This window comes from Hippopotamus amphibius, chromosome 13, assembly GCF_030028045.1.
Source record: "Hippopotamus amphibius kiboko isolate mHipAmp2 chromosome 13, mHipAmp2.hap2, whole genome shotgun sequence".
NCBI lineage: Eukaryota > Metazoa > Chordata > Mammalia > Artiodactyla > Hippopotamidae > Hippopotamus > Hippopotamus amphibius.
The window spans coordinates 86,375,964-86,399,319 of NC_080198.1; the positions used below are offsets into that span (position 1 = coordinate 86,375,964).

General features: G+C 41.6%; 1 protein-coding gene across 2 annotated transcripts; it reads right to left on the minus strand.

Moving 5' to 3' along the window:
- Positions 1 to 4,476: 4,476 nt before the first annotated feature.
- Positions 4,477 to 22,972, minus strand: LOC130835255 (cytochrome P450 2U1). 2 transcript variants are annotated; one of them, XM_057706695.1, is made up of 5 exons: positions 22,411 to 22,972; positions 11,779 to 12,414; positions 9,886 to 10,047; positions 8,542 to 8,709; positions 4,477 to 7,430 (listed from the first exon to the last, which is right to left on the minus strand). In XM_057706695.1, exons 1-5 carry the CDS (start codon positions 22,898 to 22,900, stop codon positions 7,255 to 7,257), a joined length of 1,632 nt encoding a protein of 543 aa, XP_057562678.1. In that variant the 5' UTR covers positions 22,901 to 22,972; the 3' UTR covers positions 4,477 to 7,254. The 2 variants fall into 2 exon arrangements, with proteins under 2 accessions (XP_057562678.1, XP_057562676.1); XM_057706693.1 differs by having other exon boundaries at positions 22,342 to 22,972.
- Positions 22,973 to 23,356: the final 384 nt, after the last annotated feature.

Consider the following 23,356-nt stretch of genomic DNA (forward strand, 5'->3'; position numbering starts at 1 on the left):
CCTCTTATCTCTATCCCTATCTATCTGCATTTTATCCAAGCCCTTGTCTCCTGTGTAGAGGCTGAGCTCATTCCTAATGTGCTTTACTGCAACTAATGTCTCTTTGACCCAGTTCATACTTCACATTCTTCTCAGACTGATTTCTCAAGTTATAAACTGGGTCATTGCACTCCCCTCCTTTTTAAAACTTTATCCACAGGATAAAGACCAACTTCTAAGTCCTGGCCCCAACACTTTAAACTCACCTATTTCCTTCTACTCCTTCTCAAGCACCTTAAATCCTGGCCATGAAGAATCAAGTTGATTTCCTAACTTAGAAATTATCTTCAATAAATAAAAATAAATAAATAAATATTTTTTCAAAAAAGGATGCTTTAAAAAAAAGGGGGGGGGGCCCTTGGCTTCCCTGGTGGCTTCCCCAGTGGTTAAGAATCCACCTGCCAATGCAGGGGACACGGATTCGAGCCCTGGTCCGGGAAGATCCCACATGCCGAGGAGCAACTAAGCCCGTGAGCCACAGTTATTGAGCCCACGTGCAACAACTACTGAAGCCCGAGTGCCTAGATCCCGTGCTCTGCAACAGGAGAAGCCACCACAATAACAAGCCTGACCACTGCAATGAAGGGTAGCCTCTGCTCTTCACAACTACAGAAAGGCCACGCACAGCAATGAAGACCCAATGCAGCCAATAAGTAAAATAAAAATAAATAAATAAAAATTTAAAAAAGAATCCTTTAAGAAAAAAGAAATTATCTTTTATAAAGATCCTAATATTTATAAATTAATTAAAGGCTAAAATATATTTTGACTAACTGTAATTCTCAGTTTCAGAGCCAGGTATTTATTTATTTATTATTTTTTTATTGAAGTATAGTTTATTTACAATGTTGTGCTAATAACTGCTCTACAACAGTGATTCAGTCATACATATAATACGTTCTTTTTTTTTTTATATTCTTTTTCATTATGGCTTATCATAAGATATTGAATATAGTTCTCTGTGCTATACAGTAGGACCTTGCTGTTTACCCATTCTATATAAAAAAGCTTACATCTGCTAACCCCAACCTCCCATTCCATCCCTCTCCCAAACCCCTCCCCCTTGGCAACCACCAGTCTGTTCTCTATTGTCTGTGAGTCTGTTTCTGTTTCATAGATAGGTTCATTTGTGTCATATTTTAGATTCCACATACAAGTGATACCATATGATATTTGTCTTTCTCTTTCTGAGTTACTTCACTTAGTATGATAATCTCTAGTTGCATTCATGTTGCTGCAAATGACATTATTTTGTTCTTTTTATGGCTGAGTAGTATGTATATATATATATACACACACCACATCTTCTTTATCCATTCATTTGCTGATGGACATTTAGGTTGTTTAACTTCTCAACCACTCCCATCAGTCCAATGTCATTATTTTTATTCTCTTTTTTGCATATGGGACAACTGAAGCTTAGAGAGGAAAATAACTTACCTGAGGTGTGACAGGCAGGAAGTAAAGAGCCAGGTCTTGAGCCCCAGTCTACCTGAGTGCAAAGTTGTTGCTCATGACCAGTGTCCTAACCTACTTCTTCGTGATGGATATATTACAGCAGAGTAGTGAGGATGATTAGAAGGTTTTCAAGCAGAGAAAATGTTATAAGGACATTCCAGACAGAGAGAAACATGTGTATGTAGACTGTGAAGGAACAGAAAATAGAGAGTGGCCTGGAAATACATTAACACAGGACAACAAGAGCACAGGGTACTTTTAGGTGAATGAAGATGAGATTGGAAAGGTAGGCAGGGGACGGTTCAGATGGACTTTTTATGAGAATCATGATCACAATCATATTTTATTTTTCTCAATTTTTTATTTAGAAATAATTTCGCTTATAGAAAAATTGCAGTAGTACAAAAGAACTCATATACCTCTTACCCGTATTTACCTATTGCTAATGTTTTATCACATTTGCTTTGTCTTATCAATTGTCTATATCTATTTATCTAATAGATAAGGTAGATTTTATATATATATTATGAATAATTTCTGAACCATTTGAGGGTAAGTTACACACATCATGCTCCTTCATGGTATTCTGAAGCATATTTCCTAGGAATAGGGTGATTCTCTTACATAATGATAGTTAATTTAATTGATACATTTCTATCCAATTGATCACCTGTATTCTAATTTAGTTAATTGACCTAATAATGTCTTTTATAGTTTTTTTTTCCTTCTAGTACTAAATCCAGTCTAGAGTCAGGTATGGCATTTAGTTGCCATCTCTCTCTGTCTCTCTCTCTCCCTTTTTAAAATAACATCTTTATTGAGGTTTTAGTTAATTTGGTTTTATTTTTATGTTTAGGCACCAGCGTTTTCATGAACATTAGTTTGTGTACAAGGAAGCCATATAAAGGACCTAAATATCCTTGGAAGATATCTTTCAAAACTATAATAATTGACAATTCACTACAAGCCTTTGCATATCAGGTGGGAAGAGGGTTACTAAACAAATTCAGATTGAAAAAAAAACACAGTGAGGACAGTTGCCGCCAAGCAGAGCATGATGGAAGAAAAGAGTTTTCACTGGTGGGATTTCCCTCTTCAGTGTCATGTTTTAGAATTAGAAATGCCAACTTGGTATATTTCCTCGTGGAAAATTTTCTTTTAAATGAGGTGCATCCTAAAGAAAGAAAACTCTGAGTAGTAAATCTGACTAAGAAGGAACTGTAAGATATAGGTCATTTAGTAGCATTTTTATCAGTTGTTCCATTAGTAATTTAATTGTAAACATGTCTGAGAAAAATAGCTTAACCATGTTCTTCTGGTCTGTTAGAAGTGACATTCTGAAATATTTTCTTAGGCTATTTTGTCAATATATTTTTACCCCTTGTCAATATTTCTTTGAACTATATATGAGTAGAGATGAGCCATCCTTGCAAGACATATTTTATGTTATGAATATGTTCATGTGAAATGTCTGAGATTTGCTTGACAATAAATCAGTGCAGAATAGGGCTGGTGGGAAGTGGGATGGTATACATGAAACAAGATTTGCCCTTAACTTCTGTATGTGTTTCAAAATGTCCATAACTTTTTAGCTCCCCATTCCCATATCAAACATTTCAGAGACACTAACAGATCTATTATTTTTACTTTTTAGACCTCTTGGGATTAATTTGGACTAATCTGGGAAATTAAGCCTTGGGATTACTTTGGGAAAAGATGTTAATTTGGGAAAAGAGAGAAAAGATGTTACTTTAATTTTCTAAGTAATTAAACAATTGCCCTAGCACCGTTTTTTGTTTTTTATAAATTTATTTATTTATTTATTGTCTGCGTTGGGTCTTCATTGCTACACACAGGCCTTCTCTAGTTGCAGCGAGCGGGGGCTACTCTTCGTTGTGGTGCGTGGGCTTCTCATTGCGGTGACCTTTCTTGTTGCAGAGCATGGGCTCTAGGTGCGTGGGCTTCAGTAATTGTGGCACATGGGCTCAATAGTTGTGGTTCACGGGCTCTAGAGTGCAGGCTCAACAGTTGTGGCACACGGGCTTAGTTGCTCCATGACATGTGGTATCTTCCTGGGGCAGGGATCGAACCCGTGTGCCCTGCATTGGCAGGCGGATTCTTAACCACTGCGCCACTTAGGAAGTCTCTAGCACCGTTTTTTAAATATTATTCCTGTTCTTTCATGTGATGCCACTTTTATACACTAAAGGATATGCTCTCGATTTTGCTTCATTGATTTGTCTGAGTATCATGGTGTTAGTACAAAACTGTTCAGTGATTCATTACTTTAAAAGATAGCATTCACCCAGAAATAAATCCTCATATATATGGTCAGTTTTTGACAAGAGTACCAAGACCATTCAATGGGGAAAAGACAGTCTTTTCAACAAATAGTGTTGGGAAAATTATTATCCACATGCACAAAAGTGAAGTTAGACCTTTACCTTGCACCATGTGTAAAAATTAATTCAAAATGGATCAAAGACCAACACATAAAAGCTAAGACTATAAAACTCTTAGAAGAAAACGGGGCATAAACCATGACATTGGATTTGGCAATGATTTCTTGGATATGACACCAAAGACACAGGCAACAAAAGAAAAAGTAGACAAATTGGACTTTATCAAAATTGAAAACTTGTGCAACAAAGGGAACCTCTGGCCAGAGGTGGAAGAGATGGTGGAAACTGAGGATTTATATAAACAGGGTAACTATAGATAGTGAGGAGGGCTCTGGAGAAAATAAACTGGGTGATGAATCAGGGAGTACTTTAGTCATTTAGGCTATTATAACGAAAATACCATAGATTGACTATCTTACAAATAACAGAAGTTTCTAACAGTGCTGGAGGCTAGAAGTCCAAAATCAAGGCATCAGCTGATTCAGCGTCTGGTGAGAACCCACTTCCTGGTTCATGGATGGCTGTCTTTGCACTGGGGCCGGGGAGCTCTCTGGGCTCTTTTTTTTTTTTTGGGGGGGGGTACACCAAGTTCAATCATCTGTTTCTGGGCTCTTATAAGGACCCTAATCCCATGCACGAGGGCTCCACTGTCATGACACAATCACTTCCAAAAGGTCCCACCTCCAAATACTCTCACATTGGGAACAGGTTTCAATGAATGAATTCTGGGGGGACACACGCATTATCTATAGCAGGGAGTTCTTGGGAAAGCCCCCATTAGATAGGGCTGTAGTGGAAGCCGTCCCTGAGGAGGTGACCTCTGTGCTGTGACCCGCAGGAGGAAGACTGGGCCACGGAAAAAGCGGGCAGTGGGCTCATCTATAGGAAAAATCCACAGGTTAGGGTATTTAAAAAAAAACTCTTCTTCCTGAGCTAAGAAGTATAATAAAGACAATGCTTGATATTTTGCCACGAGCTTGTGTAGATTCATCCCTCCCTCAAATAATGCTGGACTTGGACATGGGAAGGAAGAAGCGTGGGCTGTGATACAGTCCTGAGAGTAAATGTGCTCTGAGAGGATATTTTAAAAGAATCATCCTCCTGTCTAGAGATCATGTGGCCATCTCTCTCTTTTTGGAGGTCTATTCCCTCTGCCATTTCCTAAACTGACCTCTTGTGAAAGAGAATTTTGTTTAGCAATCAAAAGAAAATAAAACCCCCCAAACCAGGCATGACATTGTCTCAGTTAAAATTAAAAGTTTAATAAAAGCATCAAGAATTATGCTAACGATGAGGACTAAAAAGTAGATATTAGGCAGACTTACAAAACAAAGTACTGTTATTTTTACACTTCAAATAAATCATAAGATACAAAATCATAAAATATCAACATGTGCAAGGAAAGCATTAACGGTCCTTTCAGTGATCTGCCATAAACAGATGTTTTTAAAGTGCTACAGTTTAAGGCATTATGTTTTAAAGTTTAACAAACATCTGATTCCAACATAATCTCACAGAAGAGTTTTTTCTCTCAGACGGTTTGGTTAGGGGGTACTGAAAATGCACGTATAAATGGAGGAGTAATAAACTTGCTAACGCAAAGTTGTGAGTGCAATTCCAAAGCATATGAAATTCCAGAGCAGAACAAACTGCCCTGCTCATGGTGCAGGGAAATCCACACACACGACATCCATCTAAAGTCTCTGTAACAACCTCTCCACTCACGCACAGTGCCTAGGCATTTTGTTTATTAGCTTTTCTTTTCTAATTACAAGAATCCTCAAGGCACCAAAAGATTGGCCTGTATTTCATTTATCCACATTGAAAATGCAGAGGGGCAGACTGCTATGAGATCAGGTGGTGGAAGTACAGAGAAGTGGTACAGGAAGAACTCTCGAGTTACAAAGACTAGTAGATTTGAAATGTACAGTGGTACTTTTTAACTACATGCAGGCCTTAACTTCTCTAAGCCTGAGCTTCTTCAGCTACAAAACGGCATCCTCTTACTAAACATTCTGTAAGAATTATGTAAGCATACAAGTAAAGCACAAAGTATGCTGCCAGCATGAAAGGCTCAAAAGTACAGCTGCTCATGTTATTATCATGATTCCTTCTATATAAGGCGTATAATGGGAGAATAAAGGAAAGGGCTAGCCACTTTTTGAGCACGTTCTCTTTGGGCAGGTCAGTTCTTCATTGTCTAGGACTGCTCAGACATTTAGTATCTTGGCCTCATGGCAACAAAAATGCCAGTAGCACCCCCATCATTGTGATAACCAAAAATACACCCACATATTTCCAAATACCCCCTGAAAGAGGTCATTACCTTTTTTGAGAACTGCTCTTTTAGAGGGAGTTTATTTATTAAGAAACAAGTTAGGTATCTTAAAAAGAGTAAGAATGTCTTCTTGTCTTTGCGAGTCTTCAAGGATGGTGGCCTGGTGGCAGGAAGAACAGGGAAGGAATGTTCAGTACACTTTGAATCCTCTCCTCATAAATCCCAGTATTAAAATTCCAGAGCTCACTATTCAGGGCTCAAGTCAAAAGCTAGAGCTACATCCCTGTGAGTAAACACAGCAGAAAGGAATTCTGCCATGAAGTCACTTCTTCAGCCAGGCTCACTGTTCATGTAGTTGAAATAGAAGGCAGATGTATACATTCAGATAATAACCTTTCTTCAACATACTGAACAAGGGTCTGCTTCATCCCACGTCTACAAGAAGTAAAAACTAAAATCATAAGCAAAAAGATGATAACCAAAGGAGCCCTCCAAAACTGACATAAGCTCTGCATCAAGAAAAGCTCTAATTCATTGTCATCTAAACCCACGTCCTTCTCTGAAGTATTCAAATCTGAACATCACTTTTGTGTTGTCAAGGGTCTTAAACAGGTAGGTCTTCCTTCTCCTCCTGAATTTGTTCTCCAGAGCTTAACAGTGTTTTGGTGATGTCAGAAAACATGGAGCATTTGACCTTCATTCGTGCCAAGACAGAGAGAGAAGGCAAGCTCTGTTATCATCATTTTCCACATGGAATGACTGAGGCACTGAGAGATGAGAAGAAATGCTCATTGGTGGAGGCCTCTGGGAAAAAAATCCGGATCCTCTGCTTCCCAGTCCAGTACTTTGGTCACCAACCCCCAAGTCACATGCATTACTAAAATGGCGGAAGTTTCCTGCAGGAACACTCCAAGACGAAAGGTCCCACGTGTTCTACGCTCCTTCCAGTCTCCCTCTAAGCAGAGCCTAACCCAGATCTGCAGAGTCGCTGGATCTGCCGTCAATCACAGAAGGAAGAATCTGTTTAGAAGGACGTGCATTTACATTCTCTGCACCGTCTCTTCGTGGAGATGTCCTTTATCTCTTTGAAATGATTATGTTAAACGGATGTGGAGCTAAAGTTAGACCGTATTTCCCAGTCAGGATCGGCTTCGAGTCCTTAGGTAAAGCAAACGTGAAGCTCTGCATTAGGCTGACGAACACCAGGAATAATTCCATCTTTGCCAGCTGCTCTCCCATACACACCCGCTTCCCTAAAAATGAGACCAGGAAAAAGGTTAAGGATTATAATACTATCCCTCTTCCTACCTCAAAAGGGATACATTTACATGAACTCTCTAAACTGAGTGTTTTAAAGGCAGACATAGAGAGTTTTCAAATAAAATTGCCACATATACCCCAGGGCTCCCCACAGTCTACACAGATCAGAATTTTTACTACCAAGTTCACATTTTAACTCCTACTCATAAAAATTTATCCTCATCCTAGAGAGGAACTAGAGACGGATCCAATGAGGCGGGCTGCTTTGTCTCCTCCATACCTACTTATCTCTTTCCTTGCTCTTACCTGGAAGATTAAGGAGAAAAGACATAAGGTAAGAATCTCTAGACCATCCTTCTCTATAGAAAGAAGCCTATATGCCCTAATCTAGGAATCTAAAAGAGGGACTGATGAGATTAGAAAGCCCACCCTCTCATCCACCATTCAGACAGGTTAAAAGCTGCTCTTAACTCCAACAGTTCCCTGGGACTCAAACAATCACCTGGACAACTCAAAAAGAAAGATTTCTAGTCATATTTAAAGATTTAAAACCAACTGCTTTGGGCTTCCTAGGTGGCGCAGTGGTTAAGAATCCGCCTGCCAATGCAGGGGACATGGGTTCGATCCCTGCTCCAGGAAGATCCCACATGCCGTGGAGCAACTAAGCCCGTGCACCACAACTACTGAGCCTGCGCTTTAGAGTCTGTAAGCCACAACTATTGAGCCCGTGTGCTGCAACTACTGAAGCCCACGTGCCTAGAGCCCGGGCTATGCAACAAGAGAAGCCACAGCAATGAGGAGCCCGTGTGCCACAACGAAGGGTAGCTCCCACTCAGCGCAACTAAAAGAAAGCCCACGCACAGCAAAAAAAGACCCAACACAGCCAATAAAATAAACAAATACATAAATTTATATAAAAAAATGCTTTCACTTTGTTTTTAAAATCTGAAATGAACACAGTGGAGATGCGTTATCTAAATTATCTCTTATATTAGCTTGCCAAGAAGGAAACATTTTTAAAACAGTATCATGAAATAATAAAAGATTCTTTTGGTTTTACTTCTTTTTTAATTATGCCACTAAGAAAATAAAAGTTTAACTGACCGATCCCAAAAGGAATAAATGTTTCTTTTTTAATAAGTTGTCCTTGATCATCCAGAAATCGATTAGGGTAGAAATCATTTGGTTTCTCCCAAATGGCTGGGTCTCTGTGTACTGACCACAAGTTGGGTAATATTATTGTGTCTTTAGGAATGGTATACCCTTGGAGCACTAAAACAAAACAAAACAAAACCACAGTATCATTTAACATGCTTTTACTAATAGCTCTTGGTAAACATCACTATCTTAAAAAAAAAAAAAGCTGGTTACATATCTAGCTTCTTAATTTGCTGAGAGTAAACTGAGCAACTTGAGGGCAGGGCAAAACCTTATCAGCTGGCGTCCTTTCCACACCCTCCCAGGACCCAACCTGAGGCAGAGCACAGGAGTTGCTCTGATGGATGCTGAATTAATGAATTAAATTAAACCATAAAATCATTATAATAAAGAGAAAACATCAAAACAGAACTCATAGGGCATTTCAGGTGAACTTTCCCAAAGAATTACAAATTCCTAATACTTGTATACAATTTTACAGTTCACAGAGTCTTTTATGTCCACACAACAATACAATGCAGAAGGTCAACTAAGGTAAAGGGATGTATAGGGAAGTCAGCGCTAGCTCTTACCAGCTGACAAGTTCAGGTGCACTTTAAATAATGCCCCAAAGATACTGCACACATCTTGTATCTAATTTACCCCAAAGAAACTGTTAAGTGATCCAATGTCGTTTATAAGTGATTACCCCCTACGACTGTCTTATAACTAGGTTTAAGCCCATTTCATCGTGGGCTGTCTCTAGAGGAGGAAAATTCCTTGCTATGAGGGATTTTTACAGTGAGTCTGAGTGCCTGTATGTCAAGGACACTGTAGGTGAGAGGCTGAAACATATGCCTTCAGAATCAGATGGGCTCTTCCAATTCTTTAATACTTGTGCTTCAGTTGCAGAATTGTAAAAAACAAAATAGGATAATTCCCAGCTAAACTCCTTAATTCCAGATTTAGGTTAGCTCTTCAGACTTCCAAGAATAGGAGGACTGAGGGGGCCTTTCCTAATTCTGGAGGTTTTTTCTGCCAATACAGCCACCGTAAACGGCAGCATAATGTGTTTGACCCGTGTAACTGTGCATGCTCTGAGGGCTAGAGAGCTATTTACTAAACAGGCGGAGCGGGACTGACTGCCAGCCGGTGCAGCGAATAAGGGACAACAGAGGCTGACGCATCCTCCGGACATCTGATTATCCATAGCAACGCCAAAGCCTCACCACACCCTCACCTCAAGCCTTCTGGATGAAGGGGCCGGGCTTCCCTCACGGGTGTCCCCAAGGAGGAAGGCCCTGGACTTGCCTGTTTTCTCTGAGGTCATGTGAGGGATGGAGAGCGGCACCACCACGCTCAGCCTCTGGACCTCCATGATGGTGGCCTCCGTGTAGGGCATCCGGGCCTTGTCAGTGACGGACGGGGCGCGGTCACCACCAATGACCCTTTCAATTTCTTCATGAACCTTTTCTATACAGAAAACACAGGAAAGCATAATCCAGAAGACAAGCCCTCCCACGCACACGTCCCATCACCACATCCACACAGCGGGTAAGTCGGCAGCCTCGGTGAAGCATTGGTCAGATATTCCAGTGGAGGCAGCTGGTCCCAGGGACCCTGTACCAGCCTGGGACTCTGAAGGAGGATGGCAGCACAGACAGAGGGACAAAGGGGAAAGCACTCTGGACCCAGGAGCACTCTCAATCATCCTCTCCTATCACCATCGCATTGACTCTCGAAGCTTTTACCTGTGACAGCGCAGCATGACGCCCAGTGATCCCCACCTCTTGGTGTTCACATCTTTGCGCCGTCCCCTCCCACTCTGTACCAAATGGGTCTATGTGACCGACAGAATAAGGGAGAAGCAATGGCGTGACCATTCTGAGCTTAGGTTAAAAAAGACATTGTGGCTTTTGTCTTGGCCACTCACTCTCTCTCAGGTCAATCACTCAGGGGAAAGGCAACTGCCAATCAAGCAGCCCCATGGAAAGGTCCAAGTGGCAAGGCCTGCAGCCGGCCGCCGTGGGGATGAGCCATCTTGCAAGTCCCCGTCAAGTCTACAGATGTTTGTAGCCCCAGCCAACACCTTGATTACAACTTCATGGGAAATCCTAAGCCAGACCATCCAGCCGAAGCTGCTCCTAGATTCCTGATCCTCAGAAACTACGTGAGATAATAAATGGTTGTGGTTTTAAGATGCTAACTTTGGGGATAATGTGTTACTCATCAATAGTTAATGAATATAAATAAGCACAATCCCATCTATTGTAGGCAGAAAATGGTCCCTCAAAGATGTCCACACCATGGTCCCCTGGAACCTGTGAATATGCTATCTTATATGGTAAAAAGGGACTTTGCAGATGTGATTAAATTAAGGACCTTGAGATGGGGAGATTATGCTGAATTTTCTAGGTGTGCCCAGCCTAATGGGTTTTAAAATTGGAGAACTTTTCCCAGTTGAGTTTAGAATCAGAGGGAGATGTGACTATGAAAGAATGGCTAGAGAGATGCAACACTGCTGGCTCTGAAGATGGAGCAAGGAAGCTGGAAATAGCAAGGAGATGGATTCTCCTCCAGAGCCTCCTGAAAGGAATGCAGCCCTGCCGACACCTTGACTTTAGCCCACTGGGACACGTGTCCGACTTCTAACACACAGAACTGTGAGATAACAAACTCGTGTTAAGTCACTAAGTGTGTGGTTATTTCACGTAGGAGCAACGGAAAATGAATACACTATTCTCCTCTGTATCCTTCCACTATGAACTTCCACTGACATTCACTCCCTCTTGGTATTGATGTGGTGGAACTAGCTCTGTGACCTTGTGAAAAATCAAAGGACTTCTCTGGGCCTCTCGTCTCACTTTCAAAAAAAAGATGAATGGGTTCAGATGATCTTTATAATTGTCTGCAACTCTAAAACAGTCTTCTCTAAAGTTCTTTCTTCTTCACAGATTTCACATAGAATCAGACCTATAGAGATTGAAAGCAGACACAGCAAGCTGTGACCTTAGTGCCACTGTCTAGAATCTTGGGAGTTTCATTGTTAACACCTTACCAATTCCCTATGAGATGTGAGTATTTCCAGTTTGTTCTCCATCCTGAAGACGATGCTTAGATAGGAGCCACAGGATCACCAAGGTTGCTGACCCTGATTTAAATATCTTGGTTTTGCTATGAATAAAGGAAGCATCTGTTTATTACCTTGTATGTCGGGGTTCAGTGACATATACAGGAGGCACCAAAGCAAAGAGTTAGTTGTGGTATCAGTGCCAGCAATGAAGAGATCTCCAATGATATAAAATAAGTAATCTTCATCAAAACTACTGTTGCTATTATTTTTCCTCTCCTCCTCCACATGGAGAAGATACATGTCTATGAAGTCCTGAGGGTTCTCTACATCCAGAGACTCTCGATGGTCCTTGATGATTTTTTTAAGGAAAATGGTTAAATCCTTTTCAATCTGTCTTAATTCCTTAAATGGTCCAAAAGGAAGGTAATAAAGCCAGGAGCATATGTTGACCAGGAGGAGCTGGGTGTTCAGACAGATTTCTAATGCTCGTGACATAAAATTAAGCATTTTCTTAAACTCACTATTGGTGTAATCAAAGCGCTGGCCAAAGCACAAAGAGCAAATGATGTTAGAGACGGCATTGTTGACAATGGGGAAAGGATTGAAGGGGGCTTCTCCGTGCTTCTGCATTTCCTCTTTCACATATTTGAACTCCTCAATAATCTTGGGCTCCAAGCTAAGCTTTCCCAAGCCAAAATGACGAAGCGTTGAATGAGAGAACTTCCTCTGTTGTCTCCAGACTGGACCATAATGTGCGAATACAATCCCTGCAAAGGACAGAAAGGAAAGAAGGTGAGAGAGAGCAAGGCTTGATAATTAATACTGAACAGGACCAACTGTGAAGGGTATTTGTATTTCTCAAGTCACTTGTGCAAAGTTCACATACGAACAGATGAAGGTCACCAGCCACGAAGAATAATGAGCGAAATTTAGTTATCAAGATAGTGTAGGTTCCTTATAACAAAAACCATATCCAATCTGATTGGGAAAATTTGCTATAAAGCTTATAATTATATATACTAACTCCTGGTGAAATGAAAAGCAATGAGTTTCAATTTCTAGAGTTAGTGTAAATTTCAAAATCTTATTTTCATAAGAGTGAATCCAGACTAAGAAAATATTTCCGGCTAGATACACCTGAACAGAAGGACAAGCACAGGGACAGAGTACACATGAGGGCAGGGACAACATCTGATTTTGCCCACCATTAAAATCCAAACTTCTGGCATAGTGCTGCGTACAAAGGAGGAGCTTGTTAAATATTAGCTGAGTACATCAATAGTCCAGCTGGATTAGAACACTGGCCATCAACGTTTGGATCAAAATAATTGGCAGGTAACCTAAAAATGTCTGTGGTGGAAAACAGCCATCATTTAAAAACATCTGAACTCCAGGGCATTCACAGCTACATCTTATTTGATCCTCACTTATGTTATACATCTTCCACCATCAAACCCAAGAGAATTGCTCCCAGATGTTGTATCCAATTGTTCTCAAATATTCCTTGTTGCCTGTCACATACTTCGTCCTCCTCTTTTCCATGGTGTGCTTTATTGTTTCAACCAGCTCTCCTTCCTTCCCATTTTTCATCTTCTTCATTCCCGCCACCTTCAATGATAAGCTTCATTCATTTAACAAATATTGCTGAATGCCTACCATGTGCCAGACACTGGGATGCTGTCAACAGAGCTGAGAATGAAACAAAGACTTCTCTCAGTGGGTAAGTCTCCCCACAATCTTTGATACCTATAGAAAACGACTCTCCATAGACACATCCACATGGTCAAATGTATTGGATGATTCATCACTACCATTTTTCTGCCTGGAACCTTCTATGCATCTCCTCAAATCTGATGATGCTTTCTAGGCCTTTTGTTCAGGTGTTTTGTGACTTCCATGTGTCATCATTAAGAAATTTTTTTTTTGACCCTCCTGCATTGAACCCATTTCCTGGATTCTACGTCTTTCTCTTTCTTATTTCACTCCTGTGTTTTGCTGAAGCCCATCCTCTAGTAGATTCCTGGGAAAGGATGCATCAGAGGCAAATTTCTAATGATTTTTAGAAAACGTACTTATTGTACCTTTCCCCCTCCATCAGAATTTTGAAGACATTGCTAAGAGTGCACTGATGCATCATAAAATATGTACATCTTCAACATAATTAGACATTGCCAAATTCCTCTCCAAAGTGGAGGGTGCACCAAAAGTGTGCCCGCCAGAAGTAAATGAATGATCTCTTGTCAAATGGCTGCCATCACTTGGTAGTCATCAACATTTTATTTTTGCCAATTAAGGGCTGAAATGCATCTCATCTGATTTTTATTTGCATTTCCCTGACTGTTACAGTGGCTTGGAGCACCTTCTCATGTGGTTATTGGCCAGGTTTCCTATTCTGTGATTTGTACTTATTAACTGTGCAGTTTTCTTCTTATATATTCTAGATACATTTTGATTACTCTTGGCTCTTTACTCATATTTATGAAACTTTTAATCAGCTTGTCAACTTTTATTTCTAAAAAAGCACCTTTGAGCAGAAATAGTGACACAGATAAAGAGAACAAACATACGGACACCAAGTGGGGAAAGCAGGGGCGGGAGTTGGGGTGGGATGAATTGGGAGATTGGGATCGCCATATACGCATCACTAATAAGAAAACAATATCAAATTGTACACTTTAAATATATACAGTTTATTGTATGGCAATTGTATCTCAATAAAAGTTCTTAAAAAAAGCACCTTTGAGATTTGGATTGGAATTGCATTTAACGTACAAATTAATTTGAAAATTGCCTTCTTTATGATAGTTGGATTACTTGCAATCCAAGAATAAATCCAATTTTGGTTATTATATTTTTATGCTTTTTTAAAGATATTCTTGGGGGGCTTCCCTGATGGAGCAGTGGTTAAGAATCTGCCTGCCAACACAGGGGACACGGGTTCAAACCCCAGTCTGGGAAGATCCCACATGCCGCAGAGCAACTAAGCCTGTGTGCCACAACTACTGAGCCTGTGCCCTAGAGCCCAAGAGCCACAACTATTGAGACCATGCACCACAAATACTGAAGCCCAGGCACTTAGAGCCTGTGCTCAGCAACAAGAGAAGCCACTGCAATGAGAAGCCTGCGCACCATAACAAAGAGTAGCCCCCCAGTAAGACTCTTTGCAACCATGCAAGAAATTACGATGGGGGCCAGAGGAACCTCAGAAGTGGAGAAAGGCTTAGAACAGAGGAAGTGAGGGATTGCCAGAGCCCCTCAAGGCACAAATAACTTTAAGAAATATAAATTCTAAGACTCATGAAAATTGACTTTACTAACCACCAGATTCTTTGAAGATTATTAAAAACTATCCAATTGGTTTACAGATTTGTAACATAAAAAAAAAAAAAAAAAAAAAAAAAAGAGTAGCCCCCACTCGTCACAACTAGAGAAAGCCTGCACACAGCAACGAAGACCCAATGCAGCCAAAAATAAATAAACAATAAAATAAATCTTAAAAAAAAATAAAACAAAGATATTGTTGGATCTGGTTTCCTAATATAAGTTTTTAAAAATTCATATTCATTCATGAAAACGGACTATAAATTTCCTTTCTCATAATGTATTTGTCTGGATATACTAACCTCCTAAGATGAGCCATGGTGTATCCTTTCTCTCTGGAAGAATTTGTCTATAATTATAATGGCAAGTTCTTCTTTTTTCCTTACATTTATTCTTCTGTTCTTTTTCAGATATATAAAATTAGTTTTATAATGCACTAATTTTCAGACCTATGTCCTAATAAAGGATTGTTAAGGCTGTACAATTGCCTTTAGGTACCACTTTAGCTGCAGTCCACAAGTAGTGTGTGCCTGTCTTTTCGATGAATTTTAAGTACAAAAATTTTTTTCTTTTATGACTCTCTTTTGCCACCCAGGATAATTTGGCTTCTGATGATTTTTGACATCGATGAGGCTAGCTTTTTAGCCTAGTATGTGATCAATTTCAATAAAATTCCCAAATAAAGTTGAGAAGAATTTTTATACAAGAAATTGTTGGGTATAGGATCCTCATTTCAACAGAAAAAGCTAGATAACTGTTAGAATCAGATCTTCTTTTTATCTATACCAAATTTTTATCTGACTGATCTCTCGAGTCAAATATTTACATTAAAATATTTTGCTCTGATGGTGCACTTGTCAATTCCTTTTTGCAGTTCTGTAAGTTTTTGTTACATGTAGATATATATCAGAGCTATATATATATAATATATAAAATATTTTCAAAATAAAATATATAAATGTAAAATATATTAAAAATCATATATATATCTATGTTGTGAGGTACATATATATGCTAGACAACACTGTTAGGGACATTCAAATTTAGAAATAAATGCCCTCCTTCTATTAGTTTTTCCAATAGTTATTTGGAGTCCCCTATGTGCCAGATACTAAGGGTACACAGATTTAAGACACAGTCTCCGTTCTCAAGATGCTTTCAGTTTTGTGAGGAAATAGATAAACCAACAACTATATATACATATACACACACACACACACACACACACACACTGTTGTAATACTAGACTGTATTGCAGTTGTATATTGTATTGAATGTTGTATGGTAGATTGCACTAAAGTTGCACAGTTGGAATGCATGGTACTGAATCTTGCATTGTTAGACTCTAGGGCATCGAATGTTATAGGTTGGACTGTACTGATGTTGCATTGTTGGGATGTACGTTATGAATGTTGTTATGCTGGACTGTATTGAATGTTGCATTGCTGGAATGCATTGTATCAAATGTTGTATATTGGAGGTGCACTGAAGTTGCAATATAGACAGAGGAAAGAGCACCATGTGAGCTGAGGGAAAGCAGTATTTCTGATAGGACATCTGAGCAATACTTCATTTGTAAATAAGGATGTGCATGAAGGCATATTTTAGAAAAATATAAACGTGGGGGAAGTTAAGGAGGGTACAGTATTTCAAGAGTGTTGAATCATCTTCAGAGGAAAATTCAGGTTTAGATGAGGCAAGGAAATGGAGGGAACCTTCTCAAGAGAGGCTAATACTGGGGCATTGGGTATTTGACAACAACCTGACAGGTATGGAGAGCAAGATAAGCGGTCACCAAGGAGACAGTGCCTGAGAATGCCAGTGATGAGAGGCACGGCAGAATTAACAGCCCCGTAGTTTCAAACCTGACAAAATACCTATGTCATGAATCCAGAATGGCTTACAGCAGGGGTCCCCAACCCCTGGGCCACGGACCAGTACCGGTACTAGTCCGGTACCCTGTTAGGAACTGGGGCCGCACAGCAGGAGGTGAGCAGCGGGCGAACGAGCGAAGCTTCACCTGTATTTACAGCCGCTCCACACAGCTCCCATTACTGCCTGGGCTGCGCCTCCTGTTAGCATCACGGTGAGCCGTATAGTTATTTCATTATATATTATAATGCAATAATAATAGAAAGAAAGTGCACCATACATGTAATGAGTTTGAATCATCCCGAGACTACCCCCCGCCTCACTCCCGTCCGCAGAAAAATTGTCTTCCACGAAACCGGTCCCTGATGCCAAAAAGGTTGGGGACCACTGGCTTAGAGCCTTAGGGTGTTTGGAAGAGGTTCAGGCACACCCTGCAGTTGTTGACACCTCCATTCTCACCCCTGAATGTATACAGTGGATGTATGCAAAGACTTCATCTCAAGGAGGAGAATAACACTGAAAAATAAAAACGGCTCCAAAGCAAAAATCAGGAATGAATAAAACATACCCTCAGGACTTCCCTGGTGGCGCAGTGGTTAAGAATTCGCCTGCCAATGCAGGGGACATGGGTTCAAGCCCTGGTCTGGGAAGATCCCACATGCCGCGGAGCAACTAAGCCCCTGCACCACAACTACCGAGCCTGTGCTCTAGAGCCCGTGAGCCACAACTAGGGAGCCCATGTTTCGCAACTACTGAAGCCCGCGTGCCTAGAGCCTGTGCCCTGCAACAAGAGAAGCCACCGCAATGAGAAGCCTGTGCATCGCAACAAAGAGTAGCCCCTGTCCTCCACAACTACAGAAAGCCCACACGCAACATTAAAGACCCAACACAGCCAATAAATAAAAATAAATAAATAAATGAATTAATTTTAAAAAAACATACCCTCAAGCTAGTTTGGTAAAAAGGCCAATCAGGCTGTGGATGGAACAAAAAAGCAGGAAGAGCTGGGTGTTACCACCTCAGAGAAGACTAAATGCCACAGAATTCCTTCTCTTGGCGCCTACTTTTCCCTTCTTTCTGCCTGCCTGACTTCATTCTTTCCTACCGTGAACCAGCTTTTCCAAGACCCAGGAGCTTATCTCGCGATGCCCATTCTCCCATTTTTCACTGCCAGAGAGAAAAGCCCTCTAAAGCCCTCTCTTCTCTAGTTCTAACCTGAAAAATGCTGGGGAAGGACTCAGATCTTTCAGTCAGGTACTCCATGGTGATACTAATTTGGAATACTTTACATTTGTTATTTGGCTTGAGGTTTCCAAACTATGCCACGAGTATCAGTTCTTACCCCCAAACGAGGTGAGGATCGATCTGCAGTTATGAACTCCTGAGTTGTGTATCCAGCCCACAGACTAGCCATCATCACAGAGAGATGAGATATTCTGATCCAGCCACCTTTGATCAGGGGTCTACGTCCAGACTAATCACTGTGGCCAGAGAGGGGAATTCATACAAAGATATGGCATCTCCTGTCCCGACCACAGTTAATGGATACAAAAAGGTACCAGAGCCAGAGTTCCTCAGAAGAAAGGGTTGCTCTTGTCAGAGGAATAGGTGCTAGATGGGTGAAACAAAAATCCACGTCAAACCAAACAAAGGATAGCTAAGTGGACTATGATACATTCTCACAAAGAAATACTGTACAGTTCTTAAGAACTGTGTAGAATATTCAATGATATGGAAATATAGTCACAATACTTTAAGTGATAAAAATAATTTTAGAGTGTGAATAATATGATTCCTTTTTTTTTTTTGGTTGCACCACGCAGCATGTGGGATCTTGGTTCCCCGACCAGGAATTGAACCCATGTCCCCTGCAGCAGAAGCAAGGAATATGAACCACTGGATGGCCAGAGAAGTCCTATGATTCCATTTTAAGGAAGCAAATATATTTTCAAAAATACCTGTACATATAGAAAAAAAAAATACTAGAAGTCTACCACAGACTGAATGTGTCCCTTCAAAATTCATATGTTAAATCCTAATGCCCATCTGTGATGGTATTTAGAAATTATCTTTGGGATGTGATTAGGTCATGAGGGTGGAGCCCTCACAAATGGGATTGGTGCCTTTATAAAAGAGGGCCCAGAGATCTCCCTTGCTCCCTTCTACCATGTGCGGTTACAGACCGTTGTCTGTGAATCAGGAGGCTGGCCCTCACCAGACACCAATCAGCCAGCACCTTGATCTTGAACTTCCCAGCCTCCAGAAATAAATTCTGTTGTTTATTAAGCCACCTAACCCATGGAACTCTGTTACAGCAGCTCAGATAGACTAAAACAAGGGTGATACATAAAAATGCTAATAATGGCTCTCTCAAAATAATACTGATCACAGATGAGTTTCAATTATTTTTTAAAAGAATTAAAAAGGACATGGAAGCAACCTAAATGCCCATCAACTGATGAATGGATAAAGAAGATGTGGCACATATATACAATGGAATATTACTCAGCCATAAAAAGGAATGAAGTTGAGTTATTTGTAGTGAGGTGGATGGACCTAGAGTCTGTCATACAGAGTGAGGTAAGCCAGAAAGAGAAAAACAAATACCGTATGCCAACACATATATATGGAATCTAAAAAAAATGGTACTGATGAACCCAGTGGCAAGGCAAGAATAAAGATGCAGGTGCAGAGAATGGACTTGAGGACACGGGATGGGGGCAAGATGCGGGGTGAAGGGGAAGCTGAGACAAAGTGAGAGAGTAGCACTGACATACATACACGACCAGATGTAAAATGGATAGCTAATGGGAAACTGCTGCCTAACACAGGGAGATAATTCGATGATGGGCGATGACTTAGAGGGGTGGGATAGGGAGGGTGAGAGGGAGTCGCTGCAGGGAGGGGATATGGGGATACATGTATAAATACAGCTGATTCCCTTCGTTGTACAGCAGAAACTGGCACAGCAGTGTAAAGCAATTATACTCCAATAAAGAGCTTGAGAAAAAAAAAGAATTAAAAGGAATTCTTTTCTTCCTTTTCCATGTTTCATGTTTTACAATAAACAGCATATATTACTAAAATAAAAAGTTAAAATACATTAAATTCGGTGCAGTTCTACACTGATCACACATAACGTTTTCCTTCTCTTGAAGTGTCATTCCCTGATGATGTTTACCCTTTCCTTCCACAGGGTCACAGAAGTGTCCCTCTTGTGGGCATTCAGGCCTTCTTGAAATGAGCACGTACCTATGTAAAATAATACGTAGTCTACTGCATTTACTACAAGATTCAATTATCTTGTTTTCCTCATTCATTTTCAAATTCCTCAGATGAACTTTCACTTTCTGTCTTTATTTCCTAATTTCATTTTGTATCTTGTACGCCTTCGAGAGAGGCAGTACTGACGGGTCTATCCTGTACTTTTAAAGTTCTTCACAGTTTCCTTTTGTCTCCCATTTTTAGGCCTTTGCAGTTTCCTCTGACTCTTGCGCCAAGTCTCTAGCAACCTCTCAAAATGAGAAATAATCTAATTTCTATCAACAGGGAAATAGATAAGTCAAATTACAAAAGCTAGAAGTAGAAAGATACTTTATAAATATGACGTGTAAGTTTTTTAAAAACATACCAAATAAAGCTATGTACTGTTTATGAACCTGAAGCAAATGTAAACAGTGACAAATGAGTTTATATTACTCTCTGAACTTTATATTTGAAATATTTTATAATAAAAATGTGATGTGCATAAACCCTTGAGAAGAAACAGACTGCACTTAAAGTACTTCTTTGGTAGTCTTGGCTCTGACTTTGGGTCTTATTGAAGTATAGTTAATTTACAATATTATATTAGTTTCAGGTATACAAGATAGTATTTCAAACTTTTTAGATTATACTCCATTTAACCCTATTATAAACTATTGGCTATATTCCTTGTGATGTACAATGTATCCTTTAGCTTATTTATTTTATACAGAGTAGTTTGTACCTCTTAATCTGACTTTGTAACTTTATTAACTATTCCTGCTCAGAAACAGAATCAGATGGATGAATAGGTATGATGAAGACAGCTAACACAGAACATCTTTCTGGCCTATCTAGCTTACTATAATTTTTATGCTTAAAAAGAACATCAACGTGTCTAAACATGACAATTTGAAAAGCTCAAATATAATAAATAACCTCCCTACGTTCTAGAACTTGTTGGCATTACGTTAAGGGAACTATTTCCAGCACATCACTGTTCATGAAATATTCCTTCTCTTTCAAAGCAAAAATTCTTTGAAAATATCTTATAAAAATAGAAACGTTTAATAATGACATTATTGGCCTCTAATTCTTAATATCACTTTTCTTTCTCTTATAGTCTCCATATCCTGCTTCTGGACAACTTCACATTTTACCATCTTGCCACTGGAAACAGCCCCGAAGGTGGCTCAGGCACTCCTCAAATCTTGCTGGGCTGAGCTGCTCAGCCTTTCACTCCCGTGGCCTATCTTCTTCAGGCTGACCAAGCCATCCATTTCTTGACCAATGACGTCTATGCAGAATGCATCTGCTCCTTCATCCTTTGACGGGCATCTTGAAATAAATTCACATTCTCCCCTTTTATTCTTCACCCTTGAAACAATTCCATTAAAAGAGTCTTTGTTTACATTTTCCTATTCAGATGGCCTGTTCTTTATTCCAAGTTAAATCCACAAGCATTTTCCTCGTGACATACAGTTCTTGTTTACCTTCTCCTATCAATCACCTTCACCAGCAACAGAAATGTCTTACAGCACATTCGCCCAACACACATCCACCAGAATACCAGAGCAGCATCGCCTAAAGAGTCCTAAGAGTCTCTTACAGGAATTAACAATTTCGCTTAGACACTGAAGCACCAAATTACCCCAGGCTCCCAGGACTTTCCAAAATAAGGAGGGATCTAATAATAAGCTGTGATCCAACTAATACTTAGGAACTGCCTTATTATAGATTCTTGACCAAACTAGACACCCCTGCCAGCCAATAAGACAAAGGGGAACACTGATAAACAAAGGGCAAATGTGATATTCTACTGCAGCGAATAACGTTTACCAACCGTCAAAACTGCCCAACTTAGACTTCCATAAGCAGGAATCACAGAAGCTATAAATCTAATGTATGTTAGGTCTGCTAATTGTCTCCTATCGTGTTTTCTGGACCTTCTATCTTATGGGAAAATAATTTTATTAAACTCTGGTACTCAAAACGCAAAAGGTGTAAATCTCTCTCTCTCTCTCTTTCTAACACGGCCAAAGTTCCCCGTCGGGAACACAGCCTGAAGAATGAGGCCTTGTTGTGGGAAGAAGCGAACACTCCTGGAAAGATGGAACCTATCCCAGCTGCACGGGATCTCAAAGGCACCGGGAGCGAGAGGCGGCGCCGCCCTCCACCTCGTGCGCTGGGTGCAGGTGTGAGGCAGAGGCTGGGTGCGCGCGGCCGCAGGGGGCACAGAACCCGCAGCCCCGGCGCACCTGCAGCCCCAGCCGCGCGTTCCCACGGCCCGTGACCCTCAAGGCTCCCGCGGCCGCGGCCCAGCTCACCCTTCCCCTTGGTCAGGATGTAGCTGAGCGGCATCCGCGGGCGGTCGCTGAAGACCTCGGCCTGCTGCACCAGCGCCTCGCGCACGCTGTGGAAGTCGTTGAGGACCACCACCAGGTAGTGGCCGATGAAGAAGCTGTAGATGTTGCCGTACACGCCGGCCAGGTCCGCCAGGAGCAGCTGCACGCCCAGGCCCGACGTATTCAGTTCTCCGGGCCTTGCCCGGCGGTACGGCCAGCTCTTTCGTCGGAGGAAAGACGGCAGCAGCACGAAGCCGAAGTTGCCCACCACCGGCCAGGGCGCGGGCCCCGGGGGGATGCCCCGCTCCGGGCGCCGCCGCAGCCAGCTCCAGCCCAGCAGCGCGGCGAGGACGAGCAGCAGCAGCGCGCCGCCCGTGGGGTCCAGCCGCAGCAGCCCCGGGGGCGCGTGCAGCAGGCGCAGAGGCCAGGGGGAGTCCTCGGCGGGGGCCGGGGGCAGCCCGGGGGAAGCCATGGCCTGTGCGCCGGCGTCCGCAGCCCCGGGCCCCGCCGCTGAGCCCGGGAGACCGCACGCAGGCACGGGCGCCCGGCCCCGAGGCCACCTCCTCTGGCAGCCCAGGGGCGGGGAGGAGAGCGGCGGAGGCCGCTCCGGATTGGCTGAGCCCACTGCCTCCTCCAATCAGCGAGGCCCGAGCGGAAACGGGGACGCGCTCGCCACCGCGCAGTAGAGGTCCGCGGACCTGGCTGGGCAAGCTGTCCGAAAGTTGGCCGCCTAAGCCGGGTCGCGCACCTCCGCTGGTTGGGACTTGGCCGTGGCCGCCGCTGAAAAGAAGATGCTTGCACCACATCCTTGTGCTCTGATTGGTTATTGGATTTTCTGTGTTATATGTTTGTCAGCTGAGTGCTTAAACCGTGCTAGGTCAGCAGGCCCCTCACATGACTCAGCCTCAGCGCTTCTACCCTGAGCTGG

Bases quoted from the DNA above. Each gene is read 5' to 3' on its own strand.
- LOC130835255 (XM_057706693.1), bottom strand. From the start codon at position 22,900: ATGGCTTCCCCCGGGCTGCCCCCGGCCCCCGCCGAGGACTCCCCCTGG. The intron at 12,415-22,341 runs GTGCGCCGGGGC...TGTCCTTTGCAG, and splicing joins ACGCGCGGCTGGGGCTGCAG to GGATTGTATTCGCACATTAT. The intron at 10,048-11,778 runs GTAATAAACAGA...TTTTCTGTATAG, and splicing joins ACTGAACCCCGACATACAAG to AAAAGGTTCATGAAGAAATT.